This window comes from Gigantopelta aegis, chromosome 14, assembly GCF_016097555.1.
Source record: "Gigantopelta aegis isolate Gae_Host chromosome 14, Gae_host_genome, whole genome shotgun sequence".
Taxonomy (NCBI): domain Eukaryota; kingdom Metazoa; phylum Mollusca; class Gastropoda; order Neomphalida; family Peltospiridae; genus Gigantopelta; species Gigantopelta aegis.
The window spans coordinates 46,991,645-47,008,656 of NC_054712.1; the positions used below are offsets into that span (position 1 = coordinate 46,991,645).

General features: G+C 38.7%; 3 protein-coding genes across 4 annotated transcripts in view; all 3 read left to right on the forward strand.

Moving 5' to 3' along the window:
* Nucleotides 1–284: 284 nt before the first annotated feature.
* On the forward strand, nucleotides 285–4,654 carry LOC121388229 (tubulin beta chain-like). Of its 2 annotated transcripts, none has more exons than XM_041519495.1 (4): nucleotides 285–468; nucleotides 1,671–1,779; nucleotides 2,613–2,968; nucleotides 3,644–4,654. In XM_041519495.1, exons 1-4 carry the CDS (start codon nucleotides 412–414, stop codon nucleotides 4,652–4,654), a joined length of 1,533 nt encoding a protein of 510 aa, XP_041375429.1. In that variant the 5' UTR covers nucleotides 285–411. The 2 variants fall into 2 exon arrangements, with proteins under 2 accessions (XP_041375429.1, XP_041375430.1); XM_041519496.1 differs by having other exon boundaries at nucleotides 334–468; nucleotides 1,621–1,779.
* A 178-nt stretch (nucleotides 4,655–4,832) lies between these two features.
* Nucleotides 4,833–5,246, forward strand: LOC121388232 (tubulin beta chain-like). Its single transcript, XM_041519500.1, has one exon. It carries the CDS (start codon nucleotides 4,833–4,835, stop codon nucleotides 5,244–5,246), a length of 414 nt encoding a protein of 137 aa, XP_041375434.1.
* Nucleotides 5,247–10,532: 5,286 nt separating this feature from the next.
* LOC121388230 (tubulin beta chain-like) overlaps nucleotides 10,533–17,012 on the forward strand; it is a 32,012-nt gene continuing 25,532 nt past the window's right edge. The window contains exon 1 of the mRNA XM_041519497.1: nucleotides 10,533–10,690. Coding sequence (XP_041375431.1) covers nucleotides 10,634–10,690 — 57 coding nt within the window. The 5' untranslated portion in view covers nucleotides 10,533–10,633. The remainder of the gene's footprint in view (nucleotides 10,691–17,012) is intronic.

The window sequence follows — 17,012 nt, forward strand, 5'->3', positions numbered from 1 at the left end:
TAACCCGATGCCTAGACAACGAAATTAAACTTTGGTGGGGGTGGGGAGTGACTGACAGGGACAAACGTAACAGGGCCTTGGACACTCAAGCGCGCCGAAAGGGAGAGGGCCAAGGACAAATGCCCCGCCCCTCCCCCCACCCCACCCCATCTCTGAAGATTATGCATTGGCCCTTCCGATTATTATATAATTATACATCACTGGTCCTTCCAGTATTAGCGGCACGGTACAAAATAACGATATCAGCGATATTAATAGAACAAGGGAACTAACTCCTTCGACGTCAACAATGCTTGAGAACAATAACATGACGTAGTACTAGATCGAAAAAGCCACAACAAATACGTCCACATATTTTTCACCGGGGTCAAGTCGCTTCCCATTTATTAATGTTAGTTGGAGACAGTCAAAATGCGTGAGATTGTTCTATGCATGATAGGACAATGTGGTCTCCAAGTTGGATCAAAAGTGAGTTCCTGTGATGACTAAAAAAATTATTGTTACTTCTTTCTTTTCTTCTTTCTTCTTCTTCTTTTTTTTTTGGGGGGGGGTCTTGCTTTCTTTTCCTTTCTTTTCTTTTTTCTGCGTTTCTTTCTTTTTCTTTTTATTTATGCTTATTATTTCTTTCTTCTATCTTTCTTTCCAACTTTCGACTTCCTTTCTTCCTTTCTTTCTTATTATTATTATGGAAAATAAATTGATCTGCAACGTCTGACGGTGCATGTGCAGGAATTTTATAGGGGGGGGGGAAGATCTAGACTGACAACCGAATTTATAAGGGGTCGAATAATCCCCCCATCCCGCAAAATATATTTAGTAAAAAACTAAACGAAAAGCAGGGAGGGGTTTTGACCCCCCGAAACTCATCCTGCATAAGTGCCTGGTCTGTTGTGTAGATATGCTTTACGTTTTGAGTCTAACTCGTACAACCAGTACTAGCATTTCATTTGTTTGATAGTTTTTATTCCTTACATGAATACAACGCTTCTTGGTGAGTCCTTTGGGCTATTTCTCGTTGCAACCAGTGCACCACGACTGGTACATGTATATCAAAGGCGGTGGTATGTGCTATCTTGTCTGTGGGGTGGTGCATATAAAATATCACTTGCTGCTAATGGGAAAATGTAGCAGGTATCCGGTTTCCTCTCTAGACTGCGTCACAAGTACCAAATGTTTGACATCCAATAGCCGATGATTACTAAACCAATGTGCTCTAGTGGTGTCGTTAAACAAAAGTAAAATTTAACTTTCAGTGAAACGTTCGTTTTATTTCCTCTATAGCATGTACTGGTGGCATCTTTTTTTAATTATGTTCTGTTTTGTATATACATATTTTGATCATGTTGGATGTACTCAATTAAAACGTTCTTCATGATATCTGACGACTTTCCTCAATGTTCGTTTTTTCCAGTTTTGGGAAGTGATATCTGATGATACTTACCTCAATGTTTGTTTTTCCAGTTTTTGCTAGTGATATCTGACGATACTTACCTCAGTGGGTTTTCTTCCAGTTTTGGGAAGTGATATCTGACGGTACTTACCTCAATATTTGGGGTGGGGTTTTTTTCAGTTTTGGGAAATGATATCGGACGATACTTACTTCAATGTTTGTTTTTCCAGTTTTGTGAAGTGATATCTGACGATACTGACCGCAGTGTTTGTTTTTCCAGTTTTGTGAAGTGATATCCGACGAGCATGGCCTTGACCCCAATGGGATGTACTATGGCGATTCCGATCTTCAGCTGGAGCGAATCAACGTCTACTACACAGAGGCGATGGGTAGGTTTTGCCGTCCCTCTTAAGGTTCGTGTACGCCTTCTCTGGGTACACATGTCAGCGGCAGCCGTGCTGGCTGTATTGTCAACAGGTTGAAAATGTCTGCAGGACAAAAATAAATGCAAATAGAAATAATAATAATATATAATAATAAATAATAAAACGCGTTTTAAATGTGTTACTATGGTATGCATTACAATCTATTTAACCGGACCACGGGAATAACTTGTGATGTCACACTCTTTGTCATTTGATTTTTTTTTTTTCATTTTAAAGTTTACAACTGCAATCGTGGAATATTTATACCAAAGCAAGCAAGATTTACCAACAACTCTTAAGGGTCTACCAGAAGTATAGATTTTATTTAATTGTCTCATTGTGACCTTGGCATACCACCTTTATAATACTGATTATCTATTTGGACATCATAGGTTATTCCCTGAATCGATTGTTTTGAGATTTGTTTATTTTTATTTTGTTATTTTTTTTTGGGGGGGGGGGGGGGGGGGGGGGGGGGTTCTAAAACACATATACTTTTCTTTCTTTTTATGTGGAAAATAAAATTGAAATTAGTTACAAAAACCAATGTTCATGGAGGCGAGAAAGAACTATAGATAAGTTTCATTATATTTGTGGTCATTTGCCAAACATGGTTTTTGCGACGGAATTACTTTTACAAAATTTTTTATGATCAACAAAGGAATACTCTCTCTCTCTCTCTCTCTCTCTCTCTCTCTCTCTCTCTCTCTCTCTCTCTCTCTCTCTCTCTCTCTCTCTCTCTCTCTATATATATATATATATATATATATATATATTCTCTTTTTTATTTTCTTAAGGTGGTAGATTTGTTCCTCGTACTATTCTCGTTGACCTTGAGCCCAGTAGTATGGACGCCATTAGGTCATCACCTTATGGCCAGCTCTTCCGTCCAGAGAGCTTTATTTTCGGCAAGTCTAGTGCTGGGAACAACTTTGCTAAGGGACACTACACAGACGGCGCGGAATTGATGGAGTCGGTTCTTGACGTGACACGAAAAGAAGCAGAAGGATGCGACTGCCTGCAGGGATTTCAGATAACTCACTCGATAGGGGGCGGCACTGGTTCCGGTATGGGCTGCTTACTCATGAACAAGCTTCGCGAAGAATACCCAGACCGAATCATCAACTCATTTTCCGTGATCCCATCTCCAAAAGTACATATACATGTGTAGGGTCGAATTTACGACGCCTGTCTTTCTTAAACGCAGGTGTTTAAGTATTGTAAATGTATGTAGTTACAAACATGTAAGACATAAACAGGTGTTTAAGTATTGTAAATGTATGTAGTTACAAACATGTAAGACATAAACAGGTGTTTAAGTATTGTAAATGTATGTAGTTACAAACATGTAAGACATAAACAGGTCTTGTAAATTCGGCCCCATGATAAAGTTCTAGTTATTATTTTAAATCAGCTAATGTTAATGTGCTAATGTTCCTGAATCACCTGCACGGACCGATACTACAGCCAAATGCTGTCATATACAGTAAAAAAAACTGAGACGTGAATTATATAGTGAAAATAAATTCCTATATAATAATATTAAAATACATATTCGTAGTGGTATATATGTCGTTAGTACCAACGAGAACCCGTTGTCCAATTTAGCATGGTTTTCAATGGTAGATTGCATCTGGTTCACGCGGACCGTTTGCTTTCCATGTTTAAGTATTATTATACAACAATTCAGTTTATATCAATACCTGTGGTGTACAACTGCTTAACAATTTCTAGAGCTTACCGGTATTTCAAGATTAAAAACAGTGGAGCTTGCTTCCAATTCCAGAAAATAAATTTGAAATGAATTTTACTTAATTTTCACCTTCAGGTGTCTGACACTGTGGTGGAACCCTACAATGCCACTCTCAGCATTAACCAGCTGATAGAGAACTCGGATGAAACCAACTGCATTGATAACGAGGCTCTGTACGACATCTGTTTCCGCACCTTAAAGCTCTCTGCGCCAACCTACGGCGACTTGAATCATCTGGTGTCTGTCACCATGTCCGGCATTACCACTTGTTTCCGCTTTCCTGGTCAACTGAACGCTGATCTTCGTAAACTGGCAGTCAACATGGTTCCATTCCCACGTCTCCACTTCTTCATGCCAGGCTTTGCTCCACTCACCTCCCGTGGAAGTCAGCAGTACCGCGCCATTACTATTCCAGACATTACCCAGCAGCTGTTCGATGCCAAGAACATGATGGCTGCCTGTGATCCACGTCACGGTCGCTACCTCACTTGTGCTGTCATCTTCCGTGGCCGCGTATCCATGAAGGAGGTTGATGAGCAGATGCTGAACATCCAGAACAAGAATAGTGCCTACTTCGTCGAATGGATTCCCAATAACGTGAAGACAGCCGTCTGCGACATCCCACCACGTGGTCTCAAGATATGTGGTACATTTCTCGGCAACAGCACCGCAATCCAGGAACTTTTCCGACGAATCTCCGAGCAGTTTACGTCCATGTTCAGGCGAAAGGCTTTCCTCCACTGGTACACTGGTGAGGGTATGGACGAGATGGAGTTCAGTGAGGCAGAGTCCAACATGAACGACTTGGTCTCTGAGTACCAGCAGTACCAGGATGCCACCGCCGATGATGGACTACCAGATTACCATTATTATGGAGAGGGTCCTGCTGATGAAGATGAAAATTTGCATACAGCCACGCCCGAGCACAGACTCTCCGTGTCCGGGCACAGACTCTCCGCGTCCGGGCACAGACTCTCCTCGTCAGGGCACAGACTTCCTGAATACGATACAGAGAGTGTCGCTGATACAGTTGAAGATTTCCCTACAACCTCGCCCGGGCACGGACCCCCTCAACACCACAGATGAAGAGAGTCCTGCTGATTAAGGTGAAGAGTTGCATAGTGTCTCTGGAGAATCATTACACTGAAGAATTTGATCAGCTATCATGGTCAAAGAAAAATCAAGTCTGTTGGGCTGCATGAGATGCGTGCTCAAAGTCAAGCGTATTTCCATACGGGTTAAATGCGTATAATGAAGGTGTGGAATGGAGATGTTTTCGCCGTACCACCCCAACATTCAGTACCTTCAACTACCTGCTGTCTGCTGTTATGTCCGAGTCACAAGCAGATTTCCTGGCCAACTGAACGATGATCTTCGCAAACTGGCAGTCAACATTGTTCCAATCCCACGTCCGTACTTCTTCATGCCAGGCTTTGCTCCACTTACCTCCCGTGGAAGCCAGCAGTATCGCGCCCTGACAGTCCCTGGGCTCACCCAGCAGATGTTTGATGCCAAGAACATGATGGCTGTCTGTGATCTACTCCAAGGGAAGAAACCCACGTGTGCCGCCATCTTCTATGAACAGCTACCTGTTATTAAAGAGACTGTCCTAGTATGGCGTCAATGTAAACTGTGTCTGAATAATACGACCTTTGTAGTGTCTAAAACTACAAATTAATAGGCGCGGATTCAGGCCGGGGCCCAAGGGATTCCCCATATTTTTGGTCAAATAATGTATGTATTAAAAAATACACATTATCATGTCCACCTGTCAATCATCTTTAAATTATACTTTCAAAAACAACAACAACAGGTTTTGTGACCCCTCTATTACAAAATGCTGGATCCACGCCTGGTTGAATATAGGGTCTTATTTAGAATATCGCCAACTCTGTATCCAGTATCATTTTTGGTCGTCCTAAATTTGTATTAGCCCAAATTTGAATTTACCTCTCATTAAATTTATACGCATGAAATATATATATATATATATATATATATATATATATATATATATATATATATATATATATATATATATATATATATTATATTATTATTATTATTATTATTATGAAGTTTCTCTAATATATGAATTAAATCACCATAGCATACTAAATAAGTGTAAAGTTTTTAATAGTCCATATTAAAAATATTTTCATGTTTGAGTATTGATATTTTATAAAATGATAAATAAGATACAATTATATATTGAAAAGAATTGGGTAAAATCTTCACTTTCTTTAATTCGTTATATTTGTTCTAATTATATCCATGTAAGGTTCAAACACAATGTCTTTGGCTCCAAGTTCAACTCTTCAGAATTGTTCACGACGTGGGTTGGTCAGTGGAAACAAGGTATCATCAGTGGCATACGGGTTGTGTTAGGCCAGTATCCATAATTATTAATATACCTGTATATAATGTGTACTGTGCTTTTGTTTTCTTTTGTTTATTTTTATGGGGCGAGGTTGTGTTATTTTGTTCTGTTGTTTTTGTTGTTGTTGTTGTTGTTGTTTTTGTTTTTGTTGTTGTTGTTTTATATTAGGTACATGTATATTGTTATGATTTGGAACATTTCTGATTTGTATTGAACTATTTTAAAAAGCTAATCATTTAGTTGTTAGCTTGTTTTTGTAATTGAAGTTTAGTTGTAAATAGTTGTTTGTAGTATTATTTCCATATGTATTGAAGTTTAATTTAGTTTGGGTTTTTTCATTTTATATCATTTCTGTGAAATGATACATTTACAATCATGCCATATAACCAGATGGCTTGTGCTAATGGTTTGTAATTATTATTCTAATTGTATACACCGGGTCTTTTTTCCATTGTAAATTTTTATATATAATCTTGTATTTGTAAGTATTTATTTTTCCACAATCATTCTTTCAATCACTTTGACATGTTTAACTGCAGTTAATCACCCTTACACTAATCGGTGACTTTTCACTGTTCATATTTTCGTAATGTATACATGTAAAGAGACATTCCCGACTTTATTGCGATTTTAACGTATTTTAACTCTACAAGAGCTAACACTAGAGATACATTAAATGCATTGTCTTGCTTAAGTTATCAATGTTTATATATGGAATTTCTTTGTGGTCTTCTTGATGTTTACAGTAGCTCAACGTGGATTTTACATCCTAATTTTACTTCCATTACTTAACACAATTTCTTGTTCCAGCCAGTATATCACGACTGGTATATCAAAGGTCGTGGTATGTGCTATCGTGTCTGCTGGATGGTGCATATAATATATCCATTGCTACTAATGGAAACATATAGCGGGTTTCCTATATAAAACTATATGGCAGAATTTTTCAAATGTCTGATATCCAATAGCCGATGATTAATAAATCAATGTGCTCGTGTGGTGTCGTTAAACAAAACAAACTTTAAACATTACTTAACACATTGCTGGTAAAATCGATTTTAGGCTACTAACAGAAACACATTGAACATACGTACACTGTATATATTCAATAAATAATTTTAATGGTTAAAAAGGCTGTATGGGCCAGACACTGTAAAATCGGGAATGTTTCTTAAATATAAAACCATGATTACTATTTTATTTCTCATGTTTATATATTATATTTTTTATATAAAAATAATAATAAAAAGATATTTAAAAATTCGAAGCGTGTTGCGTTATGTCTTAACTTCTTCGTTTATCCAGCTGTGATTACTTTTGAATGAAACTGCATTGAGAATATGGTTAGACTACTGACATCTCTTTTAATTTCAGACATAAAAACAAGACATGTTTAACGTAAGGTCTCACTACACAGATGTCATCTCCCATTGAAACCGATGTTAAATTGCCCAACTTCAAATGAAGAATGTCAATAGAATGGGTTCTCGTTGACACTAACAACATACACCATTAGGAACATACATTATATAAGCATTTATTTTCAATCCAGAATTGAGAACATTTCCGTGTCAGTTTTTTGCTATATGACCGCATCTGGCTGTAATACCGAACAATTCACGCCGGTTGTTTCTTACGCTATACACCCATGTCCCAAAAGGTCAATGCACAATATTACAAAATAGCATGGGCAAAATACAGCCAGAAGGCTTACTATTAAACATACATATTGTTTTAATTCTTCACCATTTTCTAGAAGTGAATATGTGAACCATAACTTGTGTCACAATTATTAGGAACTATAGTGGACTGTCCTCAATCAACTCTCACCCGGAAATGATCTGTGTAGTGAGACCTAACAAGACATGTAGCGATACGGCGATATAATATCTTCTTACACACCAGGTCCTGTTGGTGAGAACATCATGTGTTATTTTTTATAGACATTTCAAGACATACGACTGGCTGCTCCTAGGTGATGACTAGGTCACCAGTGTCATACGTCCAATAAAAAGTAACACGGTGGAAATCGATTACATTATAACGTATAGTTAACCTGATAATCATGCGTCTGTGACGCGTAAGTTAGCTATAAGTGCAATGGCTGTAAATAAATTTTAGTCGAGAAAGATGTTAAAAAGATGTTAAAAAGTCCGGTTTTTGATGATATATAAGAAATAGAATAATACATTCGAGTCCGTTAGATACCATTTATATCACAACTCGTTCTTTAAAAATGTATCAAACTGGCTTTTGCTCGTTAAATACATTTTAAAACAACTCGTGAGATAAATGGTATCTAACGGCCACTCATGTATTATTCTCTGTATATCACGATTCGACGTTCGAAAGACGATACGTTAATTTATGTCCGTTTTCATGTGTACGGTTTTTGACGCGTCAAAAAATACATTCTATATGAATATATCAATAGCAGTGATTCAACCATGAGCCTGTTTTATACTTTTGTTTTTGCGCCCGCACCACGCCAAAAACAGTGTACTTGGAAAACGAAAATTTGAAGCTATTTTGCGATACACACGATATGTAGATGTCATTAATATGCCAGCTGACAAATTTTGGAATTACATGAAAAATGTACATGAAGATGACACATTTTAATATTTATCAACGGAAATATGCAATTCAAACACTTGTCATGGGTTTTGACAAATTCATGGGCTTTTCATTATGACCGCGGCACGAATCTCATTGAAATCAGTTATACTGGCCCACACAGGTAATAGTTATAGACCACTGGAGCTTCTACACGGGTAATAATGAGCTTCTACACAGGTAATAGTTATAGACAACTGGAGCTTCTACACAGGTAATAGTTATAGACAAGTGGAGCTTCTACACAGGTAATAGTTATAGACCACTGGAGCTTCTCACAGGTAATAGTTATAGACCACTGGAGCTTCTACACAGGTAATAGTTATAGACCACTGGAGCTTCTACACAGGTAATAGTTATAGACCACTGGAGCTTCTACACAGGTAATAGTTATAGACCACTGGAGCTTCTCACAGGTAATAGTTATAGACCACTGGAGCTTCTACACAGGTAATAGTTATAGACCACTGGAGCTTCTACACAGGTAATAGTTATAGACCACTGGAGCTTCTACACAGGTAATAGTTATAGACAAGTGTAGCTTCTACACGGGTAATAGTTATAGACCACTGGAACTTCTACACAGGTAATAGTTATAGACCACTGGAGCTTCTACACAGGTACTAGTTATAGACAAGTGTAGCTTCTACACGGGTAATAGTTATAGACCACTGGAGCTTCTACACAGGTAATAGTTATAGACAAGTGGAGCTTATACACAGGTAAAAGTTATAGACCACTGGAGCTTCTACACAGGTAATAATGAGGTTCTACACTGGTAATACTAGTAGTTATAGACCACTGGGGCTTCTATACAGGTAATAATGAGTTTCTACACGGGTAATAGTTATAGACCACTGGAGCTTCTACATTGGTAATAGTTATAGATAAGTGGAACGTCTACACAGGTAAAGTTATAGACCAATGGACCTGATTTCCATCAGATTGCCGAGGAACGTACCTTTTTCTGTTTTGTATAAAATACAATTGTGTTCTATATAAACTTCAGGATGATCAGAAACACGAATCTGGATAACAACGTTTTATCATGTTAGCATTACTGCCAAATAGCTATACAAGGTTAAAAATAAATCACCACGCATTTTTACATCAGTTACAACTAATATTGCGGGTAGAATGATTGAAATACATGGTAAAAATCGTTCAGGTTGGCACATTTTGCCCGAATATCTCTATCGTTTTTGCCCGAATTTGAAGATTTGCTCCAGCACTAGTGAGGCAGTCGTCCCCCCCCCCCCCCTATGCCCCCTGTCTCGTACGCCTCACTCCAGCTCTCTCTCTCTCTCTCTCTCTCTCTCTCTCTCTCTCTCTCTCTCTCTCTCTCTCTCTCACACTTCATGGGCTACTCTTTTCGATTAGGGATATTTTATATGTACCATCCCACAGACAAGATAGTACATACCACAGCCTTTGTTACACCAGTTGTGGAGCACTGGCTGGGTCAAGAAATAGCCCAATGGGGCCACCGACGGGAATCGATCCTAAACCGGCCGCGCATCAAGCGAGTGCTTTACCACTGGGCTACGTCCCGCCCCTATGTTAATTAAAAAGTGTTGAATGAAATAGCATTGATAATGCTCACTCTACCTTGATTGGTTGGAGAACAAAGAAACAAACAAGTAAATAAATAAATAAAGGTTCAAGCACGCTGTCCTGGGCACACACCTCAGCTATCCGGGCTGTCTGTCCAGGACAGTGGGTTAGTTGTTAGTTGGTTAGTGGTTAGTGAGAGAGAAGAGGGTGCAATAGCCTTACACCTACCCACTGAGCCCTGGGTTGGAGCCGGTACCGGGCTGCGAACCAAGTATCTACCAGCCTATAGTTCGATTGCTTAACCACTGCGTCACCGAGGAAAGATCTCATGAATGAAGGGATACAACTCTTTCACCATCAGCCGCTGTCGGGATGAGTTATCGAAAGATATTACACGCCCATCAGCGTGACGTCACGGGATACGGAAGCTGGCAGACAGAACTGGAAGAAAAGTGGACGACTCAGACGTTTCGATGCAATTTTTACGATTGTAAATCACACAGCTAAAAACAAAAATGCGTGAAATTGTCCATCTTCAGGCTGGTCAGTGTGGCAATCAGATTGGATCAAAAGTGAGTCTTGTGTCAGTTTTAGCAGCTAGATATTAAATGCCGGTTTTCACCACTTTAGCAAATAGGTTCGTCTGCAGGTGCTATTGATTCTGGCAGTCTGAGTAATAATTACGAACAATTCAGAAGGTTTCAGCATATTTTTATCATTCATTATGACTCAAGTTTGCTAGGTTACATATTTATTACAAGTGGAGGCAAACGTTTTTTTTTTTTTAAACTATTAATTTATTATTTAAAAATGTCTGTCCATAATTTTAATGTTATTGTATTGTTTAATGTTTTGCTGAAATGTAAAAATAAATTTCAATATTAATGGTAAAGTCAGCAGGGAAATGATTTTTACCTGGGTAATCGATTGTCTGGCTACAAGAATTATATTTCCACAACCTATTCAGTTAACTCAAACTTGCATTGAGCTTCACATTTTAATGACAGTATGTCTGAGTATGTCCAGCTGATACTGTACGTTTAAGCATAGCCCGAGTACTCTGACTGTAAGAGAGCTAGACGGACATTTGGACATAAACACGCTCTCATTACAGTCAGAGACCAACCTATGTCTTTTTTTGGCAATTCCTGACTACCAAACGGTAGGCAACGAGTCCCGCTCTAATACCACAACAATCCTATGTTTGACGTCAAATACCTTTACATCAATCATTTTCGAGTTAAGTGATACCAAAAAATCCACATATTAATCACTAATACACATACTACAGAAAGAAACCCGACAGCACCCACATTCAGCTACGCTTCGTGACACTCCGTCGCAACAATTACAAAGCTTGGCGATCTATTTCGAGACTGGGCGATTCCGCCTTGTGCAGCAGTTAAGGGGTCGTCTCATAAGAGGAGGCAGTACATAGCACATACTTTTGCCTTATCCTGTCGATAACACCCCAAATGTATCCTTCAAATTCAAAATGGAATCAATAATGTGTAATTGTTTTGGTTTAATGACGTAATGAAATCCAAATTCATCCAAAACGGCATTAGCCAACTCTTCCATGTTGTAACTTCGCTTGATATGAGACGGCCCCTGTAACTGCTGCATAAGGCGGAATCGCCCAGTGCGCGATCACGTGGTCTACGTCTCGAAATAGATCGCCGAGCTTTGCAATTGTTGCGACGGAGTGTCACGAAGCGTAGCTGAATGTGGGTGCTGTCGGGTTTCTTTCTGTAGTAAGTGTATTAGTGATTAATATGTGGATTTTTTTGTATCACTTAACTCGAAAATGATTGATGTAAAGGTATTTGACGTCAAACATAGGATTGTTGTGGTATTAGAGCGGGACTCGTTGCCTACCGTTTGGTAGTCAGGAATTGCCAAAAAAAGACATAGGTTGGTCTCTGACTGTAATGAGAGCGTGTTTATGTCCAAATGTCCGTCTAGCTCTCTTACAGTCAGAGTACTCGGGCTAGTTTAAGCATTGAGCTTCACATTTTAATGACAGTACGTCTGAGTATGTCCAGTTGATACTGTACATTTAAGCATTGAGCTTCACATTTTAATGACAGTACGTCTGAGTATGTCCAGTTGATACTGTACATTTAAGCACAATAAACTATAAAATAAAAATATTTTATTGCATTTCATTAAAGAATGGGTGGGACTTAGCCCAATGGTAAAATGTTTGCCTGATGTGTGGTCGGTCTAGGATCAATCCATGTTGGTGAGCCCACTGGGCTATCTTACTGGTTCCTTGATACCAAGACTATATGTTAGAATTACAAAAAATTTGCCATCCAATAGTCGATGATTTTTAAGTCGGTGTGCTCTAATTGTATCATTAATTGGACATACCCTAGTTTTTAAAGACTAAGGCATATTTTTTACTATTAGAGCCGTTTTTAATAACTGAAATCATACCTTACTTAGATTTTATTGTTTAGATTATCCATTTCCGTATATGCGAAGTGTTTTTGGTCATCCTAGTGTTTTTAATGTCACAAAATGCATTTCTCATATTTAAAAAAAAACGCACGTGGATCTGAGAAGTAACAGCTATGGAGTCCAGTTTTAATCTATTTTAGATGGTATTTCACCATTTTAAAGTCACAGACTCATGTTTCATTCAGTTGTAACTTTATCCAAATGTGTTACAGGTTTGTAGATTAACTAAACTTAGTGTTAATTTTCATGGGTTGAAACTAGGGTATGTCCCTTTAAAACAACTTTGAGAGAGAGATATTTATTCTGTTTCACTGTATATTTTGTCTAAGAGGCTACCTGCATTTGACATATGGTATTGAGAGAGAGAGAGATGGGGCAGGGGGAGAGAGAGGGGGAGGGAGGGAAGGAGAGACAGAGAGAGAGAGAGAATTTGGGGTGGAATACTGCAGTTGGAGGAGGGATAGTGCATGTCATTTATATGACTCATTAGGGAGGTTAAAAAGGTGTAAAAAAGTATAACAGGGAGCTTGAAGGGAGCAACATTAAAGGAAGTTGAAGGGTGTATACTGAGGAGTATAATGGGGGTGACTAAACAATATAATGCAGAGGTTGAAGGGTTTAACAGTGATGTTGAAGAGTTTAACAGTGATGTTGAAGGGTTTAAGTGATGTTGAAGGGTTTAACAGTGATGTTGAAGGGTTTAAGTGATGTTGAAGGGTTTAACAGTGATGTTGAAAGGTGTAACAGTGATGTTGAATGTTATAACAGAGTGACTGCCTCACAGGGTTGATTTCAGGTGAAATGAATGTTGTGACAGAGAGGTTATGTAGTTGGTTGTTATACATAGTGTAGGAGGCAGACTTTATAGGGTAGTTGCTTTACATCCAGGTGTTATTTTTACACAAGTGGTTGTTTTACAGGTGTCTTGTACCTTATTTATAAATAATGCTTATTCAAATTTTATGATTGCTGACATATAAAACATTTGACTCTTCTCCCATCTAAAATATAATTTGATAACATGCATTTCCCAACAACAGCACAGGATCTACATTATGTGAGGAAGGAGGAGGGAGTGTTAACTTAGTGGTAGACCCACCACCCCCACCCCCATTGGAACATCCCTGAGCTACATCTCATCTGAGCCGTTAACGGGATGTGAACCCGGTACCTGTGAGACATGACACGGTTGGCTAACCAACTACGCCAGTGAGTCTGGTCCCCTGTTGACAGACAAGTTAAAGTTTGTTTTGTTTAACGACACCACTAGAGCACATTGATTTATATCAGCTATTGGATGTCAGACATTTGGTAATTTTGACATATAGTCTATGATAGGAAACCTGCTACATTTGTCCAGTAGTAACATGGAAATTTTATATGCACCATGCCACAGACAGGATAGCACATACCACAACCTTTGATATACCAGTCATGGTGCACTGGCTGGAACGAGAAATAGATGAAAGGGGCCCACCAACAGGGATTGATCCCAGACCATCCATGCATCAGGAGAGCACTTTACCACTGGGCTACGTCCTGCTCCATTGTGACATATACATGTAGTCTTGGAGAGGAAACCCACTATATTTTTTCCATTAGTAGCAATAGATCTTTTACATGCACCATTCCACAGACAGGATAGCACATATATCAGTCGTGGTACGAGAAACACTGGCTTAGGAAACAGGGGGCAAGGGGGGCATGTACCCCCCCCCCCCCCCACTTCAGATATTTTGCTTTATATTTGCTTTATAATAGTGTAACAGTGTGTAAATATAAAAGTGTGCCCCCCCCCCCCCCCCCCCCCCCCCCCCCCCCCCCCCCCCCCCCCCCCCCAAACACTTTTTGGCACCTTCCTACTCCACTGAGAAGTAGCCCAATTAATGGGCTCACCAATGGGAATCAATCCTAGACCGACCACGCATCAGGCAAGCATTTTACCACTGGCCTACGTCCTGCTCCATTTTGACATATAGTCTCAGACAGGAAACCCGCTACATTTTTCCATTAGTAGCAAGGGATCTTTTATATGCACCATTCCACAGACAGGATAGCACATATACTAATCATGGTGCACTGACTGGAACGAGAAGTAGCCCAATTAATGGACCCACCGACGGGGATTGATCCTAGACTGACCACGCACCAGGCGAACGGTTTACCACTGGGCTACGTCCCGCCTCTCAGTTGACATATGACAAGGAGGACGTTAAATAGGAGTAGTGTACACACGCGTACACACATACACAGATGAGTGTGCTGGCCAGCCCAGTGTTTGTCTCAACTTTAAACAGCATTCCTTTCCGCTAAGGTGTGTCAAGAGTGATGCAGCTATATCTCGCCAGCATTCTTTACACTGGGGCAGCCAGCTAGCCTTGGTGTTGGTAAATAGCACTCAGTGGAGAAAGGGAAAGTTACAGCCTGGTCAGTTTGGTGGCACACCGTTTATTAATAGAAGGCATGATTTCAACACAATGACCAGTTTTAAAGTATTCTATGTATGTGTCTCTTAGGTTTGAGTGGTGGTTACCTGTGGCTGTATTCTAACATAAATATTTTAATGATATGTTAATAGAAGATATTTGCATAATATATGTGTCTATATACTAGGGCAAGACTTCCCACTAGTGTAACGAAGCGGGGGTGGGGTGCAGAGCGATTTTTTTATATATTTATACAAGAATTTATATATTTATATGTGTGTGTGTGCCCTCCCACTTTTTGGCACCTTCCTAGTGCTTTCGAACCTTCATTTCATTCAGGCTTAGGGTTAGGGTTAGTGATATTAGCATGCATGCTGGAATGTTTGGAAGTCTTTACTATACTAGTAATAGTAGATTTAATTTTAATAGTGGTTGTTAATCTGTGAACATAAATATTTTTGTATTGTTAAAAAGTAAATTAAGACCACCTTTTATAACAAACACCTATTTATAAAGAACACCTATTAACAACCATATATCTATGGGGAACATCTTGTATAACAACCACCTGTCTATAAACAACACCTTGTATAACAACCACCTGTCTATAAACAACACCTTGTATAGCAACCACCTGGCTATAAATAACATCTTGTATAGGAACCACCTGGCTATAAATAACATCTTGTATGACAGAATCTGTATGTAAAGAACACCTAGCTTGTATACATCTAAATGTCTGTTAATAACACCTTGTATAACAACCACCTGGCTATAAAGAACATCTTGTATAACAACCACCTGGCTATAAACAACATCTTGTATTTCAACCCCCTGGCTATAAACAACATCTTGTGTAACAACTACCTGGCTATAAACAACATCTTGTGTAACAACTACCTGGCTACAAAGAATATCTTGTATAACATCCACCTGGCTATAAAGAACATCTTGTAAAACAACCACCTGGCTATAAAGAACAACCTATATAACAGTCGCCTGGTTATAAAGAACATCTTGTAAAACAACCATCTGGCTATAAAGAACATCTTGTAAAACAACCACCTGGCTATAAAGAACATCTTGTAAAACAACCACCTGGCTATAAAGAACATCTTGTATAACAACCATCTGGCTATAAAGAACAACTTGTATAACAGTCGCCTGGCTATAAAGAACATCTTGTAAAACAAGCACCTGGCTATAAAGAACATCTTGTAAAAAAAAACACCTGACTATAAAGAACAACCTATATAACAGTCGCCTGGCTATAAAGAACATCTTGTAAAACAACCACCTGGCTATAAAGAACATCTTGTAAAAAAAACCCACCTGGCTATAAAGAACATCTTGTAAAACAACCACCTGGCTATAAACAACATCTTGTAAAACAAGCACCTGGCTATAAACAACATCTTGTAAAACAAGCACCTGGCTATAAAGAACATCTTGTAAAAAAAACCCACCTGGCTATAAAGAACATCCTATATAACAGTCGCCTGGCTATAAAGAACATCTTGTAAAACAACCACCTGGCTATACAGAACATCTTGTATAACAATCACCTGGCTATAAAGAACAACCTATATAACAGTCGCCTGGCTATAAAGAACATCTTGTATAACAACCACCTGGCTATAAAGAACAACTTGTATAACAGTCGCCTGGCTATTAAGAACATCTTGTATAGCAGTCACCTGGCTATAAAGAACAACCTATATAACAGTCGCCTGGCTGTAAAGATAATCTTGTATAACAACCATCTGGCTATAAAGAGCAACTTGTATAACAGTCACCTGGCTATAAAGAACATCTTATATAACAACTACCTGGCTTTAAATAGCACTTTGTATAACACCATCTGTATATAAAGAACACTTAGTATAACAACCTGTCTATAAAGAATACCTAAGTGAAAGGAAATCACTGTTAAAAAAACTACAAAATAACCTGGCAAAAACAAATATTTAATACCTTACCTCAAAAATATTTATATCAGTTG

What these genes read in the sequence shown, in the direction of transcription:
- LOC121388229 (XM_041519495.1), top strand. Translation starts at nt 412, where the DNA reads ATGCGTGAGATTGTTCTATGCATGATAGGACAATGTGGTCTCCAAGTT. An exon ending in CTACTACACAGAGGCGATGG is followed by an intron (nt 1,780 to 2,612) that starts GTAGGTTTTGCC and finishes TATTTTCTTAAG; the next exon opens with GTGGTAGATTTGTTCCTCGT. An exon ending in CCGTGATCCCATCTCCAAAA is followed by an intron (nt 2,969 to 3,643) that starts GTACATATACAT and finishes TTTCACCTTCAG; the next exon opens with GTGTCTGACACTGTGGTGGA.
- LOC121388232 (XM_041519500.1), top strand. Translation starts at nt 4,833, where the DNA reads ATGGAGATGTTTTCGCCGTACCACCCCAACATTCAGTACCTTCAACTA.